General features: G+C 34.0%; 1 protein-coding gene across 2 annotated transcripts in view; it reads left to right on the top strand.

The window, feature by feature from the left end:
* DHX57 (DExH-box helicase 57) overlaps nucleotides 1–25928 on the top strand; it is a 54733-nt gene that overhangs the window by 4842 nt on the left and 23963 nt on the right. For both annotated transcript variants that reach the window (XM_003758345.4, XM_012540264.3), the window contains exons 3-13: nucleotides 305–504; nucleotides 3636–3791; nucleotides 4682–4864; nucleotides 6653–7488; nucleotides 9314–9492; nucleotides 10441–10562; nucleotides 11951–12146; nucleotides 13544–13668; nucleotides 18335–18468; nucleotides 24022–24076; nucleotides 25599–25801. In XM_003758345.4, coding sequence (XP_003758393.1) covers nucleotides 311–504; nucleotides 3636–3791; nucleotides 4682–4864; nucleotides 6653–7488; nucleotides 9314–9492; nucleotides 10441–10562; nucleotides 11951–12146; nucleotides 13544–13668; nucleotides 18335–18468; nucleotides 24022–24076; nucleotides 25599–25801 — 2383 coding nt within the window. In that variant the 5' untranslated portion in view covers nucleotides 305–310. The remainder of the gene's footprint in view (nucleotides 1–304; nucleotides 505–3635; nucleotides 3792–4681; nucleotides 4865–6652; nucleotides 7489–9313; nucleotides 9493–10440; nucleotides 10563–11950; nucleotides 12147–13543; nucleotides 13669–18334; nucleotides 18469–24021; nucleotides 24077–25598; nucleotides 25802–25928) is intronic.

Raw genomic sequence — 25928 nt, 5'->3', positions numbered from 1 at the left:
CTTGTCTTAGCAACCTTTGAACATCAAGAGGTTAAGTGACTTATTCAGGCTCACACTGCCAGTATATGTCAGCGATAGGATTTGGACTCACCAAGGTCATCTCTGTGTGTCCACCAAGCCTTGCTTCTCTGTTTCTGAGAAGTTAGATGGAATTGAAAGTTTGTAAATCTAATTTTTAAAAGTATTTTAAGGTAGCTTTCTAAGTAGGACTCAATTGGTGAATCCTATTTCAGGTTTGGATAAAACATATGCTTACAATAAAGAAGCTTTGAAATAATACTTTTTTTCTTTTCCCTTCTTTTAGGTAAAAATGAGCTCTTCTGTGAGAAGAAAAGGAAAACCAAACAAAGGAGGTGGAAGAGGTGGTGGAAAAGGTGGAGGAGGCCGAGGTGGCAAGAGTCATTTTGACAAATCTCAAACTAGTGGCAGTAGAAAAGGCTCAAATAAAATTTGGGATGATGGAGATGATTTTTGTATCTTCGATGATTCAAGAGTTTCATCCAGGTCATTATCTTTTTGGAATTTTAAATCTTAGAACATTTTCAGTTGCATGAGTATTGAAACAGCTTATATAAAGTGTAAATGTATGGGAGAGTGTCAACAAATACTGCTAAGTTAATGTTTTCTTAAATTTATGTAAATACAGAAAAGCTTCATAATATTTACATATATTTATTTACATTTAATAGATTTATATACATTTGATAGAGTGTAAGCTCTTTGAGAGCAGGGACAATTTTATTTTTATCTCTGTTTTATTTCTGTGTCCCATCATGTGTGATCCCTTCTGTTCCATTCAACCCCCCAACAGTGCCTGAAACACAGTAGGCGTATAATAAATGCTATTAATTTATTGGCCAAAGTTTAAAACTGCAGTTATCCTCTTTTGTAAAAAAAGGTGCTTGAGTGTTGGTAAATTGAAATGCTATATTCTGGGAACAGTACATTTCTGAGACAAGACCTGACTTGAGTATTTCAGACTTAGTTGGGTTTAGTGGTATATTTTTTTAGGCATTGTTGAATTTCAATAAATATTTCAATTCAGCAGATGTTTGTTAGGCTCATTCTAGGTATTCAGAATACAATAAATAAAGAATAGTCCTTACCCTTAACAGTTACTTACTAGAAAAGATAAGACACATTCATAACAACTGTCATTACAAAGATAAACAAGAGATCCATACAAAGTGCTGTGAGAAATGTAAGGAGAAAGATATTGCTTCTACTTGGAGATTTCACTAAAAGACCTTTGTCTTATCTTTCTTCTTCCTTAACCCCTCAGTCAGTCACTTCACCTGATTAGTCCCTGTCTGCTGGCTCTATTCAACTACCACTCCTCCCTCCGGGAGCTGCCCTCTTAGTGTCCACCACCACCTAAAGGCCAGTGAAGAAACTGGAGAAAAAGTCTTGCCCACCTCTCCTGAGCTCTGTCATTAGTGGTTCCAATATTTCTTCCCCTCATTCAGAAGACTTTCCTATGATCAATAGTATTGATTAATGAAGGGTTAAGACTTTTCTTTTGAAATCCTAATTTACTTCATCCCTCTAGCTGTGATCCTAATTTTTCTCAGCCAGTGCTTAGGCTGTCAGATCAGGAAAGAGAACAGAAACAGTTCTAGCAGGACAAACTTGAATTAGCCTTGTGTTATATTTCACATAAGAATTAATTTGTACCTGATTCTTTCATTTGTCAACATTGACTTTTCTCAATTTGTTTTTTTTAATTTGTTTTATTTGATGTGATAGAAAAGAGCTGTCCCTAGGAAACCAATTACTTTATCATCTTCCAAGGAATCCTTCCCCAACTAACCATCTTTGTTCTAGGTTCTTTGTTTTTATTTGTTGTTTGTTTGTTTTAAATTCTGCTGGCAAAGATATGGAAGTTGAATAATTATTGATTGGTTCTACTTTCTCATCTTGTTTTCATCATTCCATTTGTTCCCTTCTTTGATTTTTTTCCCCCCAGTAAAGCTAGAATCTCTTTTTGTTGTCTAGATTTCTTTGCCTATTTCAGCTTGTTTTGACCTTACAGCACTATACTGTGCTTTTCTATTTAACACTTCTTCACTTGCCCTTGCTACTGTCTTCTGTATGTACCATATTACTTTTTAGGCTGGTTGATGACTTCCCTTTTTATCTATATCTATAATATTTATCTATAATTTCTGTTTTTCTTTCTCTTCAGAATGAGGTTGGATTTTTTTTTTTTTTTTTTTTTTTGGTGCCTTCAGAATTTATTCATCTCCTTCCAGATTCACATCTGGTATAGAATAATAGGCCAGATATTCTAATTGTCTTTTCTGTGAACTATTAGAAATCAGCTCGGCTAACATTAACATTTCTCTTATGTCTTTTATCTCCTATTGATTCTCACTGCCACCATCATGTTATAGGTCTCATCACCATTTGTCTGCAACTTATTCTTCCTCCACTCCATCTAGCAAGTTACTGCTAGAATAGTTCTGAAATCACAGCTTCTCTAATTCTAAAAAAGCATCAATGGCCCGAGAGGCAGCCTGTTGTAGTGAGTACAACACTGGACATAGGCTCAGAAGATCTGGATTTATCCAGTGCTAGCTCTAATGCTAGCAGTAGGAGAATGGACAAATCAATTACCTATATGAGGCTCAGATGGAAATAGTGATACTCCTAGAGTTATTGCCTAGAAAGTACTTTGCACATTTTAAATAACTATAGCAATAGAAATAATTATAAAAACTTAAGTGACTTATAAAATAATGTCCAAGTCCTTCATCTCTAAACATTCTCTTTCCAGACCTATGTCCCACTATTCCCTTCTATATAACATATGCCATAAGCAAACTGGACTACTTATAGGGCCTAGGATATTTTCTGTTTTCCTATCTTTATATTCCTTCTGCCTGAAATACTCTTTTTCTTCTATGTTACCATTTATTGAAATCCAAACCATTTTTCAAGTCAGTTTAAGTGACATTCCATAGTCTTTTTAGCTCATTCCAATAGAACGATTTCTTTCTCTTCTACACCCTTATAGTGTCTTATTTGTACTTCTTTTATGACACTTTTGTTCTCTTGTTTTCCAGATATTTGTGCTTTTTCTTTTTCTTTTTTCTTCATTTTAGATTGCAAGTTTCTTGAGGGAAGAGACCAAGTCTTACTTTATATCTAACAATATCTTGCACACAAGTTATGCCTAATGTTGACAAATAGGGAGAAACTATTCATTATGTTCAGATTGTGCTTCTGCCTTAAAGAATCAACTAAAGATGATCTGATGACTTTGTGCAGCTCTACCTCACAAATACAAATCACACACAATTCACCCTTAGGATGTCATTGGTCTTCTTTGAGAAAGGACTAACAGCAATGATACCTCTTCCAAAGGCTCATGTCACTGTTGTGTTTTTCTGTGGCTTCTGGGTTAGTGAAAGCAACTATGAAACAGCTGTTCTTGTCAGGTTTTTCTAGGCAATATAAAGAACTGATGGATATTCCAGGAACCTAGAAGATATATCTCTATGTTACTATTTCTTTCTTTTCTTTGTCTTTTGTAAACTGCTTGGTAATCTAATATAATGTGTGTTGGGTGACCAAGGAATAGGTAACCTCAGATCATAACTAAATGTAGAATTTTGGTCTGATTTCTTTATTAGATCTGGCAGCAGCACGAACAAAGTCGGAGCACAACCAAAACGGAGGCCTAAAACCAGAGTGCCCTTACAAACGCTCCGTATGACTTCTGAAAATCAGGAAAAAGTCAAAGCTCTTCTTCGAGAACTCCAAGGACAGGAACCGGAGGCTGGATTTGAGTTAGTTCTTTTATATGATTATGACAAGTCCTTTGCAGACTCTTTACTTTTTCAGTTCTTTTTTCTCATTCATTGCTTTTTTGTGTGTCAGTCTACCTATCCGAGGCTCAAAAATGGGAAAAATTGACCCTCTTGGAAAAGAAAGTTGTATTGGGAACAAGTTTGATCTTTAAGAAGGAAAACTTTAGTCCCTGAACATTAAATCTAGAATTACAGGAGTCAGAAATAGAACTTCAAGGGACTATGGCAGTTATTTAGTCTCCAGCCCCCTGTTACACAATAAACTAAGGCCCACAGAAGTAAAATGTCTTACAATCACCCAGGTTGTAGAAAACAGATCCTGAGAATCAAGCCCACCTCTTCTGACTTCAAATACAATGGTCTTTCCACCATACTATCGTGTCTCCTGTGAATTAAAGATTTGCTTGACACCATAGGCTTTCACTGTAATGTTGGTTATTTTCCAAGTTTTTTTTTAATGGCATAAGACTCCCAAACTTCTAAGTTGCTCATTTCAAATCCCAAGAATTAATGTATAGTTAATTATGGACAGCTCTTTTCCCTTCTTATTCAGCATCATATCTGTTCCAAATTAAAGAGAGGGAACTTGGGGGAAGGGGGAGGCAGAGAAGGATTTCAGTGGTTGTTAGAAGAAGGAAAAAGAATTGAGTGGGTGATTAGCTAAGTTATCTGAGGGTCACATTAAAATGACAAGTCAATTAAGGTTTTCATTTTCATTTTATTGTTTGGAGTAATCATAATCTGACTCCTTGAACTAAATTGTTAGAAACTTGATTAATTCCTCTTTGAAATAAATTCAAATTATATTATTACTTCAGTAATGTTTTTTTTGTTTGTTTTTTGTTTGTTTTTTTTTGTTTTTTTTTCAGAGGTGGTGCTTCTGGGGAAGAAGAAGAGTCTGATTATTGTGATGATGAACTGTACCGTTCTACCAGTCCAAAGTCTTCCCTTGTTTGTGACTATACTGTTGGAGAACATGCTAGCTCTGCATTTGTGAAGCCTCACATTCCTGAATTGGAGGTATCTCCATTTGCAATCCAGAAGCTCTCCAGGTAAATTTTTGTGCTTGGATGCTGTCACACCTTGCTCCATTCATTTCTCTAGATATATATGTCTTCTCCTCTTTCTTTAATTCCTCATCCTCTCTTCCTTCCTCACTCTGTCCTTCCCTCACATATGCAAGTGGAGAGTCAGGAAGATTTAGATTCAGACCCCGTGTTCAAGTCCTGGGGAAGTAAAAAAGTAGCAAGGAATATGATATGGCAACTGAGAAAACTCACACAATCTTGGCCTGTGTTGAGAAACAGTATGAGGAAGGTCATGTCTGGAGTGTTGTCATGTCTGAATTCTAGGCAATGGTTTTTATTTTTGCTTTTTTTTTTTCCCCCTAAGGAAGGACAAACCTGGGAAAGTACAGAAAAGAATAACCAGAAAAGTATAGTTTAGACTATAAATTTCAGACAGTCTTTCAGCCAGAAAACATTAAGCCCTTATTTGTGCCAGATGCTGTGGTAACACTTGGATACAAGTATAAAGAATGAAACAATCTTACCTTCACTTGTATCTTATCTTCTAATGGGGGAGATAAGAAATATAGCTACAACATTAATATATGTATAAGGATAACTATTTACTATGAACTGCATAAATACAAAGTAATTACTATGTAGTTTGGAAGGGAGGACAGTTCTACTTGATTCAAGTTTCTCCCCATTCCAATCTGTTCTCTATTCAGCCACTAAAGTGGCCAGTCATGTTACACACACACTTCCTCCTCTTCCCCCAACTCCAGTGACATCCTAGCTCTTCCACGATCAAATACAAAGCTCTTTGTTTGGCATTCAAAGCCCTTCGTAATCTGGCCCCCTCCTACCTTTCTTTACAGTCTTTTACACCTTACTGCCTGACACATACAGTATACTTTTCAATGTAATTACCTCCTCATGGTTCCATGAACAAAACATACAAATTCTTAGCTCTAGACGTTTTCTTTGTCCTCCATGCCTGGAACAGTCTCTTATCTTCATCTACTTACCTCCCATTAAAATCCCACTTTATACAGGAAACCTTTCCAGCCCTTCCAAATCCTAGTGTCTTCCCTTTGTTAATTTCTATTTTTCCTGTACATAGCTTACTTTTTTATGGATTGTTGTGCTGTTGTTTCCCCCAGTATATTATAAGCTCCTTGAGGGCAGACAGTCTTTGCCTCTTTTTGTATCCTTAGCACTTAGCACAGTGACTGGGACATAATAGGTATTTAATAAATGTTTGTTGATTGATTGACTGACTGACTGGTACTTGTCCTTCAAAGAGTGAGAAATTTTGTGAAGCAGAAGTCAGGAAGCTGTACATTCTAGGCATGGAGTGAAGGAGGGGCTGAGAAGAGATTCTCACTGGGGAACTCCCTGTATCAGTGTAATTATGGTATTTTCCTCTCTATATCACAGTGGAATGATATGTCCACTCTGGACATATTCAGAAATTTGAAAACAGATAATTACTTAAAAGGAAAGAGGATAGAGGGGAGGGAACAAAGCACCAGCTGTGGACCAACCCTTTGTTAAGCACTTTACAATTATCTCATTTGATCTTCACAACAACTCTGGGAGGGAAGTGCTGTCTGTCATCACTTCCATTCTACAAATTAGAAAATTGAGACAAATAAGTGAAATGACTTGGCCAGAATCACACAGCTAATAAGTCTGAAGCCCAGTGCTCTATGCACCATAATGTCTTGTGTTCCTAAAGTCCTAGCCTATCTTAATTATCAGTCAACTTCCTTTCTTCTAACTACAGATAAGAAAATCTCACTGATTCCAGACTGTTTTCTTTTTCTGTAGATATGGTTTTAATACTGAATATTGCCAGGAAGCATTGAAATCCTGTGATGGTGATGTTGGGGCCTCTCTGGAACATTTGCTCTCTCAGTGTTTTTCAGAAAGATATGCAGAGAGGATGGAGATATCTCCAGCAGCATCCTGTGTCAGTCGAGAAGAGTGTATGGAACAAAGGCAAGAAGAAGCCTTTGCTCTTCGATCAATTTGTGGAGAAAAATTTGTAGAAAGAATTCAGAACCGAGTCTGGACAATTGGATTAGAGTTGGAGCACCTAACAAATAAACTCTGCAAATCCAAACAGAGGAAAAGTGCCAAAAATATACAGACTTCACGTGAAATCTGTCAATTCTATCTCCAAGGAAATTGTAGATTTGGATCAAAATGCAAATTCAGACATGAAAATCCTTCAAGACACCTTTCAAGAAAAGCAGAGAGATCCATAGATGATTCTCATCTTAGATCTAATGAAGATGGCTCTTTTTTATATGAACTTGAAATTAGATTTTCTGAAGGTAGCAAGTATCCCTTCCAAGCACCTCTGGTGGCTTTTTATTCTACCAATGAAAATCTACCTCTGGCTTGTCGTTTACATATTTCTGAGTTTCTTTATGGGAAGGCCCTGACATTTGCTGAGACTGCTGAACCTGTAGTATATTCTTTGATAACCCTTTTGGAGGATGAAAAAGAAATTGTCGAATTATTAACAAATACTCATCATAAGTATAGTAGTCCTCCAGTGAACTCATTGCCAATTTCTTCTGTGAACAGAACAAATTATGCTGCCAATCGTAAACCAATGATTCCAAATAGTTCCTTTGTTTCCAATCCTGTGCCAGAAGGTTTGTAAACTGTCAAAAGTATTATTTTTAGGGTATTAAGCAGAGAAAATACATATTGAATTTAGAAGTTAGACATTCTGTGGGCTGCTTCTCATATCTGCCTGTGATAATAGGCAAAGCATTTACCTTTTCTGCCTATAAGAGCTGTCACAAGCAGAAAGTGAAAGTGGTTCTGTTTCCTGCTGTACTTGGAAAGAAAATTAATTGAAAGTTTCTAGTTTTTAAATGAATTTTTTTTTTTTTTTTGCCCCAAAGATCTATTTGATTTCATTATAGACTCCCAGGAAGTGAGTATGGGAGAATCTTAACATTTGCATGGGACACAACATATTGCAATAGAATCTTTAATGATAGATTATTTTTTTTGAATTGAATGCTTTTTTATACTCAACAAAATTAGTGAGATCTTGTATTCTCTGAATATTTTAGTCATTTGAATATAAAATGGTTTGCTATAGACTATTTTAAGAAAGTTGTACTGTAGAGGTACAACACAATTGGCCGCCGATTAGATATATGTGGTAGGAGAAAGTAAGGAATTGAGGATGAGGCTAAGGTTATAAATCTAAGTAACTGGAAGGATTTGGGTGCCCTTGATGCAGGTAAGGAAATTCAGAAGGGGATTGCATTCGGAGGAAAAGGATAATGAGTTGTTTTAGATACGTCAAATTTCAGGTGCCTATGGGATATCCAGTTGAAAATATCCAGTGGGTGGTTGGAAAAAGAGTGGGCAGAATGGATAGATGTGAAAATCATCTGTGTGGAGTTGCTCACAAAATCCAGGTGATTAGATTAGAGCTAACAAGTTCATCAACTTAGATGAATTAGGAGACAAAAAAAAGGACATTGATCTAAAGAGGGGCAAGAAGTGTGATATGGCAGCCAAGAAAACTCATGCATTCTGTCTTAAAGCTGTGTAGAAAAGCATAGTGTCCAGGATAAGGAGGGTGAACATCCTATTATACTCTGGTCACATTGGGAGTATTGTGTTCAATTCTATGTACTATTTTTAGGAAAAACATTGATAAATCTGGAAGTATTCCAAGAATAGTAGCCAGAAAAGTAAAGGGCCACATGAGGAACAGTAGAAAAGAGTACTTTACTTTAGGTGATCATGATAGCTGTTTTCAAGTATCTAATGAGCTTTCACATGGAAGTGACCTTAGATTTATTTTGTTTGTCCCCAGAGGAGATATAAAGAGGGCTGAATTTCCTAATAGTGCTTTCTAAAAGTAGAATGCATTGCTTTTTAAGGCAGTGAGTTTACTTTCACTGGAAGACTTCAAGAATCAAGAAGAAGCAGAGTATTTTCTGCAGCTCACTGCAAAATTCTTATGTGAAATGAAACCTTCAATCCTCTGTTCCTATTGCTAGCTCTAGGAACCATCTCCTTGCCACACTTAATCTACCAATCCTGTAGACTCCTCAAGAATGTATTCTTTATAATTGAATTTTTCACATAACATTTATTTGATTTCATGTGACGACTCATACTTTTTTTAAGCAAGACTACTTTTATGTTATCAAAATTCCAACAAAAGCAATACCTTGAATTTTTTTTTACCATCAGGTTTAAAGTCTTATTTTAACAGCTATGCTCAAAGAAAGGTCTATAGACAGTTAAAACTATTTCAAAAGGTTTTAGTGAAGTGAAAGCAAAAAGCATCTGATGGAATATACTTCCAAAATTTATCATTTATCATAACCCACCTCCTTCCTCTCCATTTTTATAAATGTAATCGTTTTATTACTCACTCGGTATCTTTTTTCTTTGTCATTTTAACTTCATATTAGTTTCATGTTTTATTTTCTGTTTACTGCCTAGTGAAGAGAGAACTGGAACCTGATGAGGAGGAAGATGATGATGAAGTTCTTACACCAGTTTTTGTAGAGAATGAAAGCTATGTCAACCTCAAGAAAAAGATTTCCAGGAGATGTGATTGGCAGGCTAAGTCTATATGTCCTGAAAATGCTAAAATTTGCAAGGAGTTTCACATAAAAAAGGTAGAGTACGGTAAAACAGTGTTCAGCAGTTTGTAACAGATAGGAGAAAAGGAAGCTCAGTATTCCCCTTCCCACATGTTTTTGTCACATCGATCTGTTTTAAGTTTTCTGTATGTCAGATTTTCTTCTGATTTTGAATATCAGCCCATAGGGTTGCATAATAACAAAATTCCAATCGTTTTTAGAACCATGTGGTTTTAGTATAATACAGACCAAGTGATGCTTTGAACAAAATTTTTAGCCCCGAATTAGATACCTGCTAATAAACAGATTAATTTCTGAAGACATACAAATAAAGGTGATTTAAATATCTGCCCTGAAAAAGTTAGCTCTATCACCTTGGGCAGGTTACTTCACTCTAGGCCCAAGTTTCGGTGTTTCTAAAATAAAGGAGTTGGGTTAGATAATCTCTTAGATTCCTTTGAGCTCTAAAACTTGGTGATTTTACATTTTGAGGGAAAATGCTAATTTGTATATGGTGATACCAACATTCAGAATCAGAGTTGATTGTGGTCACTACAAATATCTAAGCAATCAAGCCTTTAAAAATTAGAATAGAACAACTCAGTTGCTCAGAGTTCACACAGATATACAAGTGGGGTATGCTGGAAATTATATGGTTTTATAAATTTTTTAGAAGACAGAAAACTCTATTCCCAATTGTAATAGATAGTCAGTGACCCCATGACTGCTCAGTGCTGAGCTGGGTCTCCAGATAAAGTTCTTGTGTAAGAGCTGTTCTCATGTGAAGAAACTCAATTATCATTATTATAATTATTGCTTGAAATGGGTATTTTATGTGATAGAGAAACTATTACTGGGTAAAGCAGGAAAAGTGTTTAAACCCAAGGAGTGAGTTTCTCTTGTAGGCTTTTTTAAATGTCCTCAAGGCTTTGTGGGATAATGAATGCACAACTTGATTGTCTTGATACCTTTGGATTATATTAGGCTTCCAGACAATACCAGTCAATTCTGCAAGAGAGACGATCACTCCCTGCTTGGGAAGAAAGAGAAACCATTCTTGATTTGCTGAGCAAGCACCAAGTGCTTGTTGTGAGTGGTATGACTGGGTAAGAGTGTGATGTATTCTTAATGGAGATTTAATCTAAATATTAGAATGTGGTATGGCCCCTGGTTAACTGAGACTAATTATCTACTAATAAAACATTTGTTTCTGTCAGAGTAGAACTGCTTTTTGTGGTTGTAATTTTAACCATAGTTGGCTCTACATTGATTGGTGGTTTGTTTGTTTGTTTGTTTGCTTGTTTTTGGTGGGGGGAGGGGGGTTTGCTATTTTTATTTCCTTTCTGACAACTGCTTATCAATAGGTAAAGGAAATGCCCGCTTAACAATCCTTTAAGAATCCTTTAGGATAACATTCCCCGAGAGAACTCATATATGAGTTTAAAGAATAATTTCAGAGTGTTTATTTTGAAAAGGAATTCATCTTTAGAATTTCCTGTGGTTTTAACAAAGCCCAAGATTTGTCATTTGGGGCATAAAATAAGATATTTTCCCAGTTTCTCCTTTCTCTGATGAAGAGGGAAATCTAATATAAACTTAATTTTATATTGAGCAATTGTGAATTTAATTTTGTATTTTTTTTTTAAACATGGAAGCATATTTTATCAGGAGCCAGGATTATTTCTGTAGTTATAGTTTCTCCCATTCTGCCTGAAGTCTAAGTAAATAAATATTGAGAGAAATATCCAGTATTTTATAGCTAAGTATAATATTTGTTATGTCAAAATATATGCTCCAAAATATGGAGACTTTATAGTCTCCAGTACATTTAGACATAAACTAATATTTTGTCCAAAAGTATAATTTTCAAAAGCATTATACCTCTAAAAGAGAGGCATCTCTTTTAGGTACAGTAGACAAACTGCTGGACCTGGACTCAGGAAGGAGTGAGTTCAAATCTGGTCTCAAGCATTTACTATTTATTTGACCTTGGGCAAATCACTTACCTCTCTCTATCTTAGCTTCCTCATCTGTAAAATGGGGGAAATAATGGCTCTCACTTTCCAGGGTTTTTATAAAGAACAAATGAAATATTTTAAAAATGTTTTACAAACTTTAAAGTGCTATAAAAATACTCATTATTGTTACTTTTATTTTCATTGCTGTTATCATTGTTATCAAAATCCCCATTTTACAGACAAAGAAATAGTTATTTTAGGCGATTGGCCTTTTCATCTGTGGTCTCTTAAATTGAAGATACCTAATCCTTTGCTTAGCAGCTAAATTAAAATGTTGAAAGATTATTTTTTTCTTGTAAATAAGATGAAGCTATAAGGAATAGTATAACTGCTTTTATCCCTTTCCCATAATATATCATCATTTATTGATTTTTCTGAAAATAAAAAGCTAGAAAAAACTATAGAAATTAAAGACTTTTTTTCATAAAAGTTTGCTTTGATTATGTGTATGTGTGTGGTGGGTCTTTTTGATGTAGATGTGGGAAAACTACTCAGATCCCTCAGTTTATTCTGGATGATACTCTGTATGGGCCTCCTGAGAAGGTAGCAAACATCATCTGTACCCAGCCTCGACGGATCTCTGCTATTTCCGTAGCTGAACGTGTGGCTAAAGAGAGAGCAGAAAAAATAGGTTTTACTGTGGGATACCAGATCCGCTTAGAAAGCATCAAGGTTTGTAGCTTGCTCACTTATTACTGTATTACAAGTATATTATTTCTTATAAGTATGAATATTATTATACTTTATATAATATTTTATAATTTATCATGTATTATAAATATATTATACCATTGTTATGTTTAAAGTGTACTTTTGATCTAAAGATTTGAAGTAAATTTGGATGAAGAACCTTCAGGATAAATTCAGTGGGTGATCCTCAGAACAGTGAAATGTTTCTAGAGAAATTTGAAAGCAAGTCTTATTCAGGCTGATCTGTTTTTTCTTTGGAGGCTTTTAATCTTCATTGATAGAAATTATCAATTAGATTGTTTTAAAATTTAAATATTTTGCTTTTGTTGAGTCATTTGTTGACCTTATTCAAACAAGAAGCAATTTAATTCTGATTTATATTTTTCAGACACAGTCATTTGTGTATTTTATAATACTTCCTATTGTTTTAGATTTGAAATTCACAGGTATTACTAGCAAGAGTACTCGTTGGATTTGAATTTACAGAATAAAATGATAGAATGCTAAATTTAGAAGGGACCTTCAGGTTCAGTCACCTCAATTTAAAGATAATATTTACCCTTAATATGAATTATTTTAATTTTACCTAAATTAATAATTTTTTTAAGACTCACAGAATTTTTTTCTCATAACTGTGTGCGACAAACCCACCAGCTCAAATAAATCAAATAAATTAAGGAGATTTCTCAAGGCAAAAGCAGAAAGGAATTTTATTACAATTTTACAAGAAAGGGCATCTCCCTCCCCACAAGGGTAAGGAGAGACAAGGCCCAGTTAACAGACAAGAATTATATAGGGGCCTGGTCTAACACTCCCTATAGGCTGAATCTTTGCCCTGATTAGCCAGGACAAATGACTTCATATTCTAAGTCATAAATGAGGAAAAACTTTCAACCCAACCACATCTTTAGGATAACTAAATTAACTTATATGGGAATTTCAATGCCAATGTGGCCCCAACTTAGACCTCACAAAAAAGATCCCACTCTTGTAAACCTCATGATTTCTGAAGAAAGAAACCTAGCCCCGAGGCACAGCTGACCTCCACTCAGTCTTTAGAACACTGTCTTCATCTTTTGAGATAGCTTTCACAGTTCACTTCCTCCATAACTTTTTGTGTTTAAATATTATTATTGCCATTTTACGGGTTCCACTTTCCAGAGACCTAAGTCAGACTCTAGAGTTCTGCAGGGTCCAGGACAGTAACCAGGTGTGCAAAATGCCAGTCCTGTGCTTTTTTTCCTATTATGCTATACTGTTGCCTGATTATTCAATTTGTATGCTTTCCTTTTCAAAAGTATGCAGTAGTGAGGCTTTTGGTATGTGTGTTTGCTTTTTTAGTTGATTAATTGTCTTATCCTTTGTTCTTTTATATAAAGTCCTCAGCTACCAGGTTGTTATACTGTACCACAGGAGTGTTGCTGAGAAGGCTAGAAGGAGACACAGCCCTACAGGGAGTCACCCACATTATTGTTGATGAAGTTCATGAAAGGACAGAAGAAAGGTAAGAGACACAATTACATAGAATTAGGATATAGTTAAAAATCACTTACTTGTAGGTCAGCTTCATTACATTGATGATTATAAAATGTGTATAGAAAATCCAGGTTGGAGGTTGTATCAAGATGTTGTATGTCATTTCTGTAGGACTAAAAATGCTAGACTGGCAGCATCTAGTCTAGTGAAGGTCCATTCATAGTAAATTATAATGGGTGAAATGGCTACTCAGCTTGCATCATTATTATAATATAGAATTTGTCTATATATATAATATATACGTATATCTTTTTTTTTAATTAAAAAAAACTCTACTTGGATATAATGTCATGCCTGCTACATTTCAATCTCCACCAGTCACTAACTAGCTTTCTTAATCTCTCAATCATATAAGAGTTATTAGTTGTTCAGAAAGAAATTGAACTGTTATGTGATGTAGTTCGGGGTGTGAAATATGCTTCAGGGCTCTCTTAAAATAGTTGGAAAAGGGGAGAGGCACCAAAATAGAAGCTATGTAACTTATCAGCAACCAAAACAGAGGTACCACAGCAGAGTAGAGTGATAAAACTATTCTGACTTAGTGACAGAGATAATCTTGAACATATTCAGTTTCATAAGTACGTATTAAGTGCCTGCAGTCTTCATGTGCTAAGGAGAGTTCATTACTTCATGGATACATGCTTTCATCCCATAAGAGATACGGGAAGGATCATCTGTAGTATCAACTAGGCTAGTCCTCAATGATCTTTCATAATATGACTAATATGGAAATGTTTTTCATGATTTTACATGTATAACCTATATCAGATAGCTTGCCTTCTTGGGGAGGGGGGAAGGAATGGAGGAAGGGAGAAAAATTTGGAATTCAGAATCTTCCAAAAAATGAATGTTAAAAATTGTTTTTATATGTAATTGGGGGGAAAAATACTATTAAATCATTTCAAATCTGGCCTCAGATACTAAACCTTTAGCCATATAACCCTAGGCAAGTTACTTAACCCCAGTTGCCTCAGGAAAAAAAGTTTATGTCAGCAGCTATATGGAATGAAGAGAGGAGAAATTGGAAGAAAGAGGATAAATTAGAAAAGCTAATAGAATAATCTAGATGAGAGATGATGGAACTGTGACATAAGGTAATAATTGTGCAAGTAGAAATAAGGAGATGAACCAAGAGAGATTTCATAGAGGTAGAATAGACAGAACTTAGCAACTGATTGGATATGAGGATTGAGAGAAAGGAGAAAAATCTAGGATAACTCCAAGTTAGGAAATGAGTGATTGGGAGAATGGTGATATTTTATTTTATTTATTTTTTAAATAATAGCTTTTTATTTTCAAAATACATGCAAAGATAGTTTTCCACATTCACCCTAGCAAAACTTTGTGTTCCAAATTTTCCCTCCCTTCCCCCACTCTCTCCCTTAGACAGCAAGTAATCCAATATATGTTAAATTTGTGCAATCCTTTTAGACATATTTCCAAATTAACCATTTTGCACAAGAAAAATCAGATCAAAAAGGGGAAAAAAATTTAAATGAAAAAGAAAACCTTACGCAAGCAAACAACAAGAACAAAATTGAAAATACTTTGCTGTAACCATTCCCAATGAGATCAGGAGTGAAATAAGGTTGCCCACTATCACCATTACTATTCAGTATTGTTTTAGAAATGCTAGCTTTGGCAATAAGAGCTGAGAAAGAGATTAAAGGAATTAGAGTAGGTAATGAGGAAACCAAACTATCACTCTTTGCTGATAGAGTGCTGATCACTCTATACTTAGAGAACCCCAGAGATTCTACTAAAAAGATATTAGAAATAATCCACTGGCAATTGTTAATGCTGTAAAGTTACCCATGTATATATCCTGTAAATAAAAGGCTATTAAATAAAAAAAAAGAAATAATCCACACCTTTAGCAAGGTTGCAGGATACAAAATAAACCCATATAAGTCATCAGCATTCTTATATATCACTAACAAAATCCAACAGAGTTACAAAGAGAAATTTCATTTAAAGTAATTACTGACAGTATAAAATATTTAGGAATCTATCTGCCAAGGGAAAATCAGAAACTTTATGAGCAAAACTAAAAAACTCTTTCCACACAAATAAAGTCAGATCTAACCAATTGGAAAAATATTAAATGCTCTTGGATTGGGTGAGCAAATATAATAAAGATGACAATACTACCTAAACTAATCTCTTTATTTAGTGCTATACCAATCAGACTCCCAAAAAACTATTTTAATGACCTAGAAAAAATAACAATAAAGTTCATATGGAAAAACAAAAGGTCAAGAATTTCAAGGAAATTAATGAAAAAAATTCAAATGAAGGTGACCTAGCTGTACCAGATCTAAAATTATATTGTAAAGCAACAGTTACCAAAACCATTTGGTATTGGCTAAGAAATAGACCAGTTGATCAATGAAATAGGTTAGGTTCAAAGGACAAAACAGCCAATAATTTTAATAATCTAGTGTTTGACAAGCTCAAAGACCCCAGTTTTTGGGATAAGAACTCAATGTTTGACAAAAATTGCTGGGAAAATTGGAAATTAGTATGGCAGAAACTAGGCATTGACCCACACTTAACACTGTACACCAAGATAAAGTCAAAATAGGTTCATGACGTAGGCATAAAGAATGAGATTATAAACAAATTGGAAGAGCATAGGATAGTTTATCTCTCAAGACTTGTGGAGGAGGAAGGAATTCGTGACCAAAGAAGTAGAGATCATTATTGATCACAAAATAGAAAATTTTGATTATATCAAATTAAAAAGCCTTTGTACAAACAAAACTAATGCAAACAAGATTAGAAGGGAAGCACCAAACTGGGAAAACTTTTTTTACAGTTAAAGGTTCTGATAAAGGCCTCGTTTCCAAAATATAGAGAGAATTGACTCTAATTTATAAGAAATCAAGCCATTCTCCAATTGATAAATGGTCAAAGGATACGAACAGACAATTTTCAGATGATGAAATTGAAAGTATAACCACTCATATGAAAGTGTTCCAAATCACTGTTGATCAGAGAAATGCAAATTAAGGCAACTCTGAGATACCACTACATACCTGTCAGATTGGCTAAGATGACAGGAAAAAATAATGATGAAGGTTGGAGGGGATGCAGGAAAACTGGAACACTGATACATAGTTGGTGGAGTTGTGAATGTATCCAACCATTCTGGAGAACAATAGGGAATTATGCCCAAAAAGTTATCAAACTGTGCATACCCTTTGATCCAGTAGTAGCACTACTGGGCTTATATCCCAAAGAGATACTAAAGAAGAGAAAGGGACCTGTATGTGCCAAAATGTTTGTGGCAGCCTTTTTTGTAGTGGCTAGAAACTGGAAAATGAACAGATGCCCATCAATTAGAAAATGGTTGGGTAAATTGTGGCATATGAATGTTATGGAATATTATTGTTCTGTAAGAAATGACCAGCAGGATGAATATAAAGAGGCTTGGAAAGACTTAACATGAACTGATGCGGAGTGAAATGAGCAGAACCAGGAAATCATTATGTACTTCAACATCAATACTGTATGAGGATGTATTCTGATGAAAGTGGATATCTTCGACAAAGAGAAGCTCTAATTCAGTTCCAATTATCAATGATAAACAGAATCAGCTACACCCAGAGAATGAACACAGGGAAATGAATGTGAACTACTTGCATTTTTGTTTTTCTTCCCAGGTTATTTTTACCTTCTGAATCCAATTTTTCCTGTGCAACAAGAGAATTGTATGGTTCTGCACACATATATTGTATCTAGGATATACTATAGCATATTTAACATGTATGAGACTGCTTGCCATCTAGGGGAGGGAGTGAAGGGAGGGAAGGGAAAAGTTGGAACAAAAGTGAGTGCAAGGGATAATGTAAAAAATTACCCATGCATATATCAATATCAATAAAAAGTTATAAAAAAAAAAGAAAGAAAGAAAGAAAGAAATATGCCATCTAAGGAATTAAAGAAAAAAATTGTTAAAAAAAATACTACTAAATAGTAATGGAGACTATAGAACCTTGTGATTTAATTAAAGTGAGAAGATTCTCACATATAAAAGAAGAATAAATAATTCAAGAGTTCAATAGAGACTTTAAATACTATAGTTCAGAAGAAAAGGACATCAGTGGAGGCTGGTCTAGTCAGGGAAGGCTTCTCTGAAAAGGTAGCATTTGAACAGGACCTTGAAAGAAAAAAAGAATTTGAACAGAGAAAGGAGAATGTTAATGGCAGGCCTATATTGGTAAATGTCTTAACTGGATTTCTGAAAAAATTTATACACAAAACTTCAATATTAATATTTTCTCCATCACCGCCTTAAATCTATGAACTCAGTAAAACACTGCCGAGCAAAAAAAAATGATAATAAAATGTGGGAAACAAATTTTAAGATTGCCATTTAAAAAATGATTAAACCTCCTTTGCCACATGTAACTTATTTAGATTCATTTGTGAATTTGCATTATTTAGTTTGAATTTGTAAAGGTTATAGGAAATAAAGATGATGAAAAGGGAAAAGTGAGTAAGAGAACAAGTGCCTATTGGGAAGTCTTCTTACATTTCAAAATAGTAGTGATGAATAAAAAAAAAGAGGAAAAGTCTGAGTGGAACAAATATTTAACTTTGAATTTGGTTGGTGTTTTTTCTTCCCTTAGTGATTTCTTGCTTCTAGTTTTGAAGGATGTTATGTTGCAGAATCGAGATCTTCGTATTGTTCTGATGAGTGCCACTTTGAATGCTGAGCTTTTCTCAGAATACTTTAATTCTTGCCCAATTATTAATATACCAGGTGAGAAAAAAATGTTTTTTTTAAATTTTGTATTCTTATCCATGCTAAATACATATAAAATATTTTAATATTGTGCTTCAGTTAAGGAATGTATTGATAACATAATCGCTTTTTACCCAGAAAAAAGTATTTATCAGCCTATAGGTATTTTATGAATCAAACTAGGCATTTTATGAAATGATGTCAGTAACATTTTCCTTCATTTAGAAATTTTTTGTTGCCTCTATGATTTAAACTCTGTTATTTATTTATGTTCTCAGTTATTTAAAATATTAATGTTTAATCTGCAACCTGAAAAAGTTTTATCATAGCAGGATTTTAGAAAGAAGCTATCTGTTATAATATGTGATTTAATTATAAAGATCACAGAATTTAGTAAATTAAATTGTGTAGTTAGACTACTTTTTAGATATGGTGGTGCTAATTTGCTTCCGATTGCTTAACATCTCTGGGTTTTAACTTTTCTGTAAATTTTTTATAAAGGAATGGTCTGAAAGAACTGATTGGTAAATTATTAATAGTATTTAATTGGTCAAAGTAAGTATTGGTAGTGAATTAGGAAAAAGATAACAATATAAACCTGATTCTAATTAGTTATAGATCCTTAGTTAGAAAGATAGTTATGGAATATTAGCTGAAAGAAATTCCTTAAGTCTGTAAGGTTTAAAAAGTGAATAAGATGGCCAAATTGTAATTTTCCTACTTACAAAGACTACTTTCCAGCTAATTCCCTTCTGTGATCATTATTGAAAAGCATTTTTTAAAAATAGTGATATAATAGAATTATTTAGTGGAACTTTATTTCAGAATTTAAAGATCCTGTACTTTTTAGTTTTAATTTTTACTAAAAACTTAGTGGTGAACATCATTAAACTTGACTAAACTTGCTGATGATGATTCACTATTTAATTGATTTATAATGCAGAGGTGCCTTAAACCTTTCTCCAGGGCTATTTACATTCACTTTTCCTTTTGTGTGCCCATAGTTTAATCTCTTCTATTTTTTTCTTTTCTGCTGTGTCATTTCAAAAACCTCTTTCCAGATTTCTTTGCATTTTTCATATCAATTGTCTCATGTAGATTTCTTTTATGATTTTTTTTAAATATAGCTCCAGAATACCAGGCTTATTGGAATTCAGATGGAGTTATTTGATTATACTAATAACAAGTCTCAACCCAAACCTCATTGTTTGGGTTTGATGGCTCAGTGAGTGTAAAAAGCCATTGCTTCTGTTCTAATTAGAAACTGAGGGTTTTCCCCTCTCGGATTGCTTCTTTTGTGAAGGCAAAGTAGGCCATCTTTTGCCTCAATTCTTAGCTTAGCTTTAATCACTGAATGTCCATTTCTTCATTCAAACTGAGACCTGGGAAAGACTTTAGCTCAAAAAGACCAAGATCTCTCATTGCATCTGGGGCCATCACCAGATCCTGACCTATGTCTTGCAGTACTCAGATGACTGGAGGACACAAGTGAAGCTGATAACTTTGCACAGCTCTGCTTCACTTAAATCCAATTCACTTGCATGTCACAGCATCACCTTCCTGATGTCATTTGTCCACTTCAAAAACAAAATAAGATGAACAGTAAAACCAACAGTTTTATATTGGTCAACAGTTTTTACTATCTATTATTGTAACACAATTTAACCATTTGCAAATCTTTGAATAGATAGCTTTTTAAATTTGTTTTTTGATGTCACCTTTAGATGATAGTGACCAAAGTGGAATTGTTGAGTCATAAAAATAGATATTTTTCCTTTACTTAATATTATCAGACTATTCTCAAAAAGATTTCTGCAAGTTTACAATTATTAGCAATGAATGAGTGTTTCACTAACAATTACCTAGAAAACTTTGATTCTTTAGTCACTACTAATTTTTGAACACATTCTTTTTTTTTTATTATAACTTTTTATTTACAAGATATATGCATGAGTAATTTTTCAGCATTGACAATTGCAAAACCTTTTGTTACAATTTTTCCCTTCCTTCCCCCCCATCCCCTCCCTGAGATGGCAGGTTGACCAATACATGTTATATACGTTAAAGTATATATTAAATACAATATACGTATACATGTCCATACAGTTATTTTGCTGTACAAAGAGAATCGGACTTTGAAATAGTGTACACTTAACCTATGAAGGAAATCAAAAATGTAGGCAGACAAAAATAGAGGGATTGGGAATTCTATGTAGTGGTTCATATCCATTTCCCACAGTTCTTTCGCTGGGTATAGCTGGTTCAATTCATTACTGCTCTATTGGAATTGATTTGGTTCATCTCATTATTGAAGAGGGCCACATCCATCAGAATTGATTATTATAAAGTATTGTTGTTGAAGTATATAATGATCTCCTGGTCCTGCTCATTTATGAACACATTCTTGCTAGCTCAGGAAATAATCTTAAATTGCTGTTAACCTAGCTGCATCCAGCCCTGTAGTTGAAAATTTCCTCTCACCGGTCAGTTAGTTCAGTGCTGAGAACTAATAAGCCAATTAGCTTCATTCTGTTATGCTGTCATACACTGTACCCTTGATGTAGGCCAAATTTGGGGGGACTTAGGGTTATTTTTTGGTTTTTTGATTTGGTTTTGTTTTAGAATATGTGTGTCTTTGATGAAAAATTGTGGATGGACCAATACAAATTCATCCCCATTGTGGGAAACAAGTCAAAAGCCCATTGTTCTTAGTGATGACAGGTCAAAAAAAAAAAAAAAAAACTGCTTTATTTTTCAAAAGGAAAGAGTACACAGAACTGATTACTGATTCCTGACAAAATTCCCCCAGTAAGAAATCACCATATGTTGTATGTCCAGAGGCACAGACTTGCATGCTCAAATATTGCTTAACTGGAAAAAAAAAATTCCATGCACAATAAATTGAAAGGAAAGGTGTGTAATGGTCTTCAAGTCTCACTGTTAATTTTTATTTTTAAAAAAATTATGGAGAAATTGAGACTCAGAGATATTAAATAACTCATCCAACATTGTGAGTCTTTTGACTCTCTGAAATTAAATGAGTATTTAGTTATGGAAAAATTGAGAGTAGAGAAAGTCAATAAGCATTTATTAAGTGCCTACTATATTCTAGACACTGTACTAAACCCTAGAAATATAACAAAAAGCAAAAATATGACCCCTTACCCTTAAGGAGCTCCCATTCTAATTGTGGAGGTAGGGGGGAAGAGAAAGAAAGAGAGAAAGATATGCAAATAACTGCTCTATGTGTATGTGGAGAGTATATGGGGAAGCCATTCTCAAACAAAAGGGACCAATTAGGATGAGGAAGAGAAAGGGAAATGATTGGAATAGGCCTCTAGATGAAGAGATTCCAATTGGAGGAGCCAAGGAAGCTGAGTGGGAGGTGAGGCAAGAGAATATTTTGGTCATAAGGGTCAGCCAGTACAAATAGCAGCAAGGAAGTGAGTGCGGTTGGATTTCAGAGGGCATGCAAGAGAGAAAACTGTAAAAAAAGACTGGAAATATGAAAATGGACTAGATCATTGAGGACTTTAAATGCCAAACAGGATTTTATATTTGATTCTGGAGGTCATAGGGAGCTGCTGGAGTATATTGAGTAGGGATAGGGGAAGTTGGGAAGGAACAGTGACCTGCTCAGTCTTCCACTGCAGGAAAATCACTTTGGTATAGGATTCCTTCTGAGAGGAAGATGAATTGGAGTGAGAGAGAATTTAAGGCAGAGAGACCAATCAGAAAATTATTTGATAGCCTAGACAAGAGATGACAAAGACCTGGTTTTAGAATGGTTGCTTGGGTGAGTTCGTTTTGGACATGTTGAGTTTGAGGTGCTTGCAGGGCTAGCTCAGAAGAGAAACTAGAGCTCCATTTATAAATCTTGAAATCATCAGTATAGATATAGTAATTGAGCACATAGGAGCTGATGGAATCACCAAGTAAGATAGCATAAAAGTAGAAGAGAAAAGGACCTAAAATAGAGGCTTAGGCGATATCTAGTTTAATATCAAAGAACTATAAAAGCCTATAGTTCTTTTTTTTTTAAATTTTTTATTTTTAAAATAACTATAATCCCATTTTCTCTTCCTCCCACTCCCACCCCCCACCATTGAAAAAAAAAGAAAAAGAGAACCCTTGTAATAAATACAAGTAGCATATAACAAAATTAATTTCCACATTAGCCATGTTCAAGAAATATGTCACATTCTGTACCCTGAATGTGCACCACTTTTCTCTCTTTCAAAAAGTGGATAAGCATGATTCTTCATCATCCATCCTTTGGAATCATTGGATTGAGTAGAATTCTTACAGCTTTCAAGTTTTTGTTTTTACAGTAAAGTTGTTTTTTGTACAAATTGTTCTCCTGAAGATCTATAGCCATTATGTAAAGTGGAGTCTGGTAAATGTTATCTCAATATAGCTTTTCTTCCAAATAAATTGTTAGTGTCCACAAAAGTAGAAAAGAAATAGAATCATGTATTATAATAATAATAATTGTATATTTCCATAGCAATTTAAAGCTGGCCATATGCTTTTGTAAGTATTAATCACAGCAGGCAAATAAAAACCCCAATTTTTTCATCTTTCCAGTATTTTCATTAGTCCTCTTGTGCAATGCTGCATAACCTTCAGCTATTGATCTGACAAAAAACCAATAAGCTTTCCACGAATTTCATAAGCAGGTTTTTTATTTATCTTAAAAATAATGACAATATTAAATATTAGCAGTCTGTCCTCATAAGGAAAATTGTAAGGAAATTCCTTGTAATTGTTTACATGTAAATAAATGAATTTTTACAAAATATCAACTTTTCAGTCACTTCTTGTTAAGACATCATCAAAATTATTTGTCTGGTCCTTTTTTTTCTTATATGACCACAGTTAGTGTTGTTTGCTATTCTTGAAGTTTTTTCTATATTTTTTTTTGTTTTGTATTGTGTCATAAAGTTCTCCCCAGATTTCTTGATACTCTTCATACTTGTTTGTCTTAGTTGCAATAGAAAAGTGCACAACATTAATGTACTCCCAATTTATTATATCATTCTTCTATTATTAGACATTTAAGCTGCTTCTAGTTTTTTTTTTGTTTTGTTTTGTTTTGCAATTACAAATAATGTTGGTATTATTGAAAGATAGCTATCTTTTTAAAAATTATACTTTCAAAGTAAATTTCCAACACTGTTATCATAGGGTTAGGGATTATTTCTGCAACTTTTATTTTTTTTACTTTGAATTCCACTAGCAATGAATGAGGGTACCTGTTTGTGTTCTACAATCCTGCCATAATCGAGTGTCATTGCTTTTATTTTTGCCAATTTGATGGATATAAAGTGGTACCTCAGAGAGATTTTAGTTTTTATACCTGTGATTATTGAGATTGAACATTTTTAAGGGCTTATAAATAACATGTTTTTCTTTTGAAAATCATGTTCACATTAATTTACCCATTCAAAAACCATTTAAAATATTTTAAATCTGTTACTGATTTAGTTTTTATACAGAAAAACTCTGTACCCTTGTAAGCACTTACTTTAATCAAGACCCACTCTTTTCATATTTATTTTCTCTTTGTAGGGCGGACATTTCCTGTTGATCAGTTTTTTCTGGAAGATGCAATTGCTATGACTAAGTAAGAAATATATTAAGGTTCACTGAAAGTCAATGGGGAAAAAAAATCAAGTTTTGGGTTTTTTTTCCTTTTACAGGCCATTACCTAGTAGTATCCCAATCCTTCATTCATTTATTATCATTGATTACTGTCTTTCCTAAATTTTAACATTTACAATTATATATGCTGATTGATTTCAAATGGTCTCATATTAGAATCTATAATACCTTCAAGACAGTTCCAATTTAATTTTAAGGTTCTGAATATAATTCTGTTCTGTGCTTCTTCCTTATCCCCTAGTTCTTTAGGCAAATTGGATGTAAAAATCCAGATTCACTCAAAAAGATAAATTAGGGGTGAGTTTTATAAAATGGAGAATTCTTTTTAAAGTCACAGTAATATTTTTGTAAATAGCTTCCCTAGAGTATTTTAAGCTTATTTCATTTAAATGTAACTTTTTGGGTTTTAATTTATTGTGGGACATGTGACATATTAATACTTAATTTGTTATATATAAAGAAGGTGTAGGATATTTTTGTCATATATTTATTTATAAGGGAACTAAAGCAGCATCATTTAGTGGCTAGCTGCAAAGTCCATAAAACCTAAAGTCCCACTTTTGATAAATACTAACTCTTTTGTGTCCCATACAGCTTTTAAAAGTATGAATGAGTGAGTTGAGTTATTAATCTGAATTGATGAAAGAAGTTTCCTCATTAAGAGCTTCTTTATACCAATAAAATTGGGGATCTGGACCCCTCCCCCCAAAAAAAAGGAAGCTATGAAAGCACTTTTGAATTGACATCCCCAGGGTAATGCAATTTAGTAGCACAAGCAGATTTAGACCTTTAGTTTTAGCACAACTACTTAATATCAGTTTTATGGATACACATGTATTTACAATTACAAGATGTATCAAAATCTAGTTCTCCCAATTTGGAGAAGGTTGGCTTTCCAAATCTATACCAAAGGGAATGCTTGTTATTACCAGCATTATTTTCTACACCTTAATTAAATTAAATCATATATCTCATCAATGCATTTGACAAGAGTAGTATTTAATGACTTTATTAATTGAGATTCGATAATATTAAATTAAAGTATTAAGATCTTGCAAGGTTTAGAGGTGGTGCAATGAGGTATCTTCATTTGAAACAAAAATGAAGTTGTTAACATAAAGGCTTTTACACAGTTATCTTAGATGTAAATATAGTGGTTGTAAATTATAAAGTGTATGAGTTCTGGCTTTCACCAGATTAGTCTGTTCACCATACAGAAAGCCAGATTTCAGGCATGGCTCTTAACATTTATAAAACTCTTGAAGTTTACTATAGTAGGTTGTGTAATTAAATTTTTTAAATTAGCTGAATAAATCTGCCCAATTTACTTCTCAGTAGAATTGACAGCAATCAATAGGACTTTGGAAGAGTGGTGTGGGTAGGGAGAGATATGGCACAAATCAGAGCTTTTGTTTTGGAGGTTTGTGCAGACCAGAGGCCACTGTGATTGATAAATCTGTCTTCTATTTGCCTTTGTTCCTTAGGTATGTGATTGAGGATAGCAGTCCATATAAGCGTTCCATGAAGCAAAGTTCAGAGGAAAGAAAAGCAAGACGCAACAGAACTGCATTTGAAGAAGTAGAGGAGGACCTGAGACGTTCCCTGCACTTCTTGGATGAGAGCTCTGTCAAGGATTCAGTGCCAGATCAACAGCTAAATTTTAAGCAGCTTGCAGCTCGTTATCCAGGTAATATATTTTCCAGAATGTTCATGAACTTACTTTAAGATTCTAAAGTTGCTTTCTCCTATTTTTTCCTCCAGCTGTGATTTGGTATTTAAAAAAAAGGGGGGGGAATTTATAACAAATGAAGCAA

The sequence above is a fragment of the Sarcophilus harrisii genome, chromosome 2 (genome assembly GCF_902635505.1).
Source record: "Sarcophilus harrisii chromosome 2, mSarHar1.11, whole genome shotgun sequence".
Classification (NCBI taxonomy): Eukaryota; Metazoa; Chordata; class Mammalia; order Dasyuromorphia; family Dasyuridae; genus Sarcophilus; species Sarcophilus harrisii.
The sequence above is the reverse complement of the archived record's forward strand: the minus strand, read 5'-3'. Positions and strand labels throughout refer to the sequence as shown.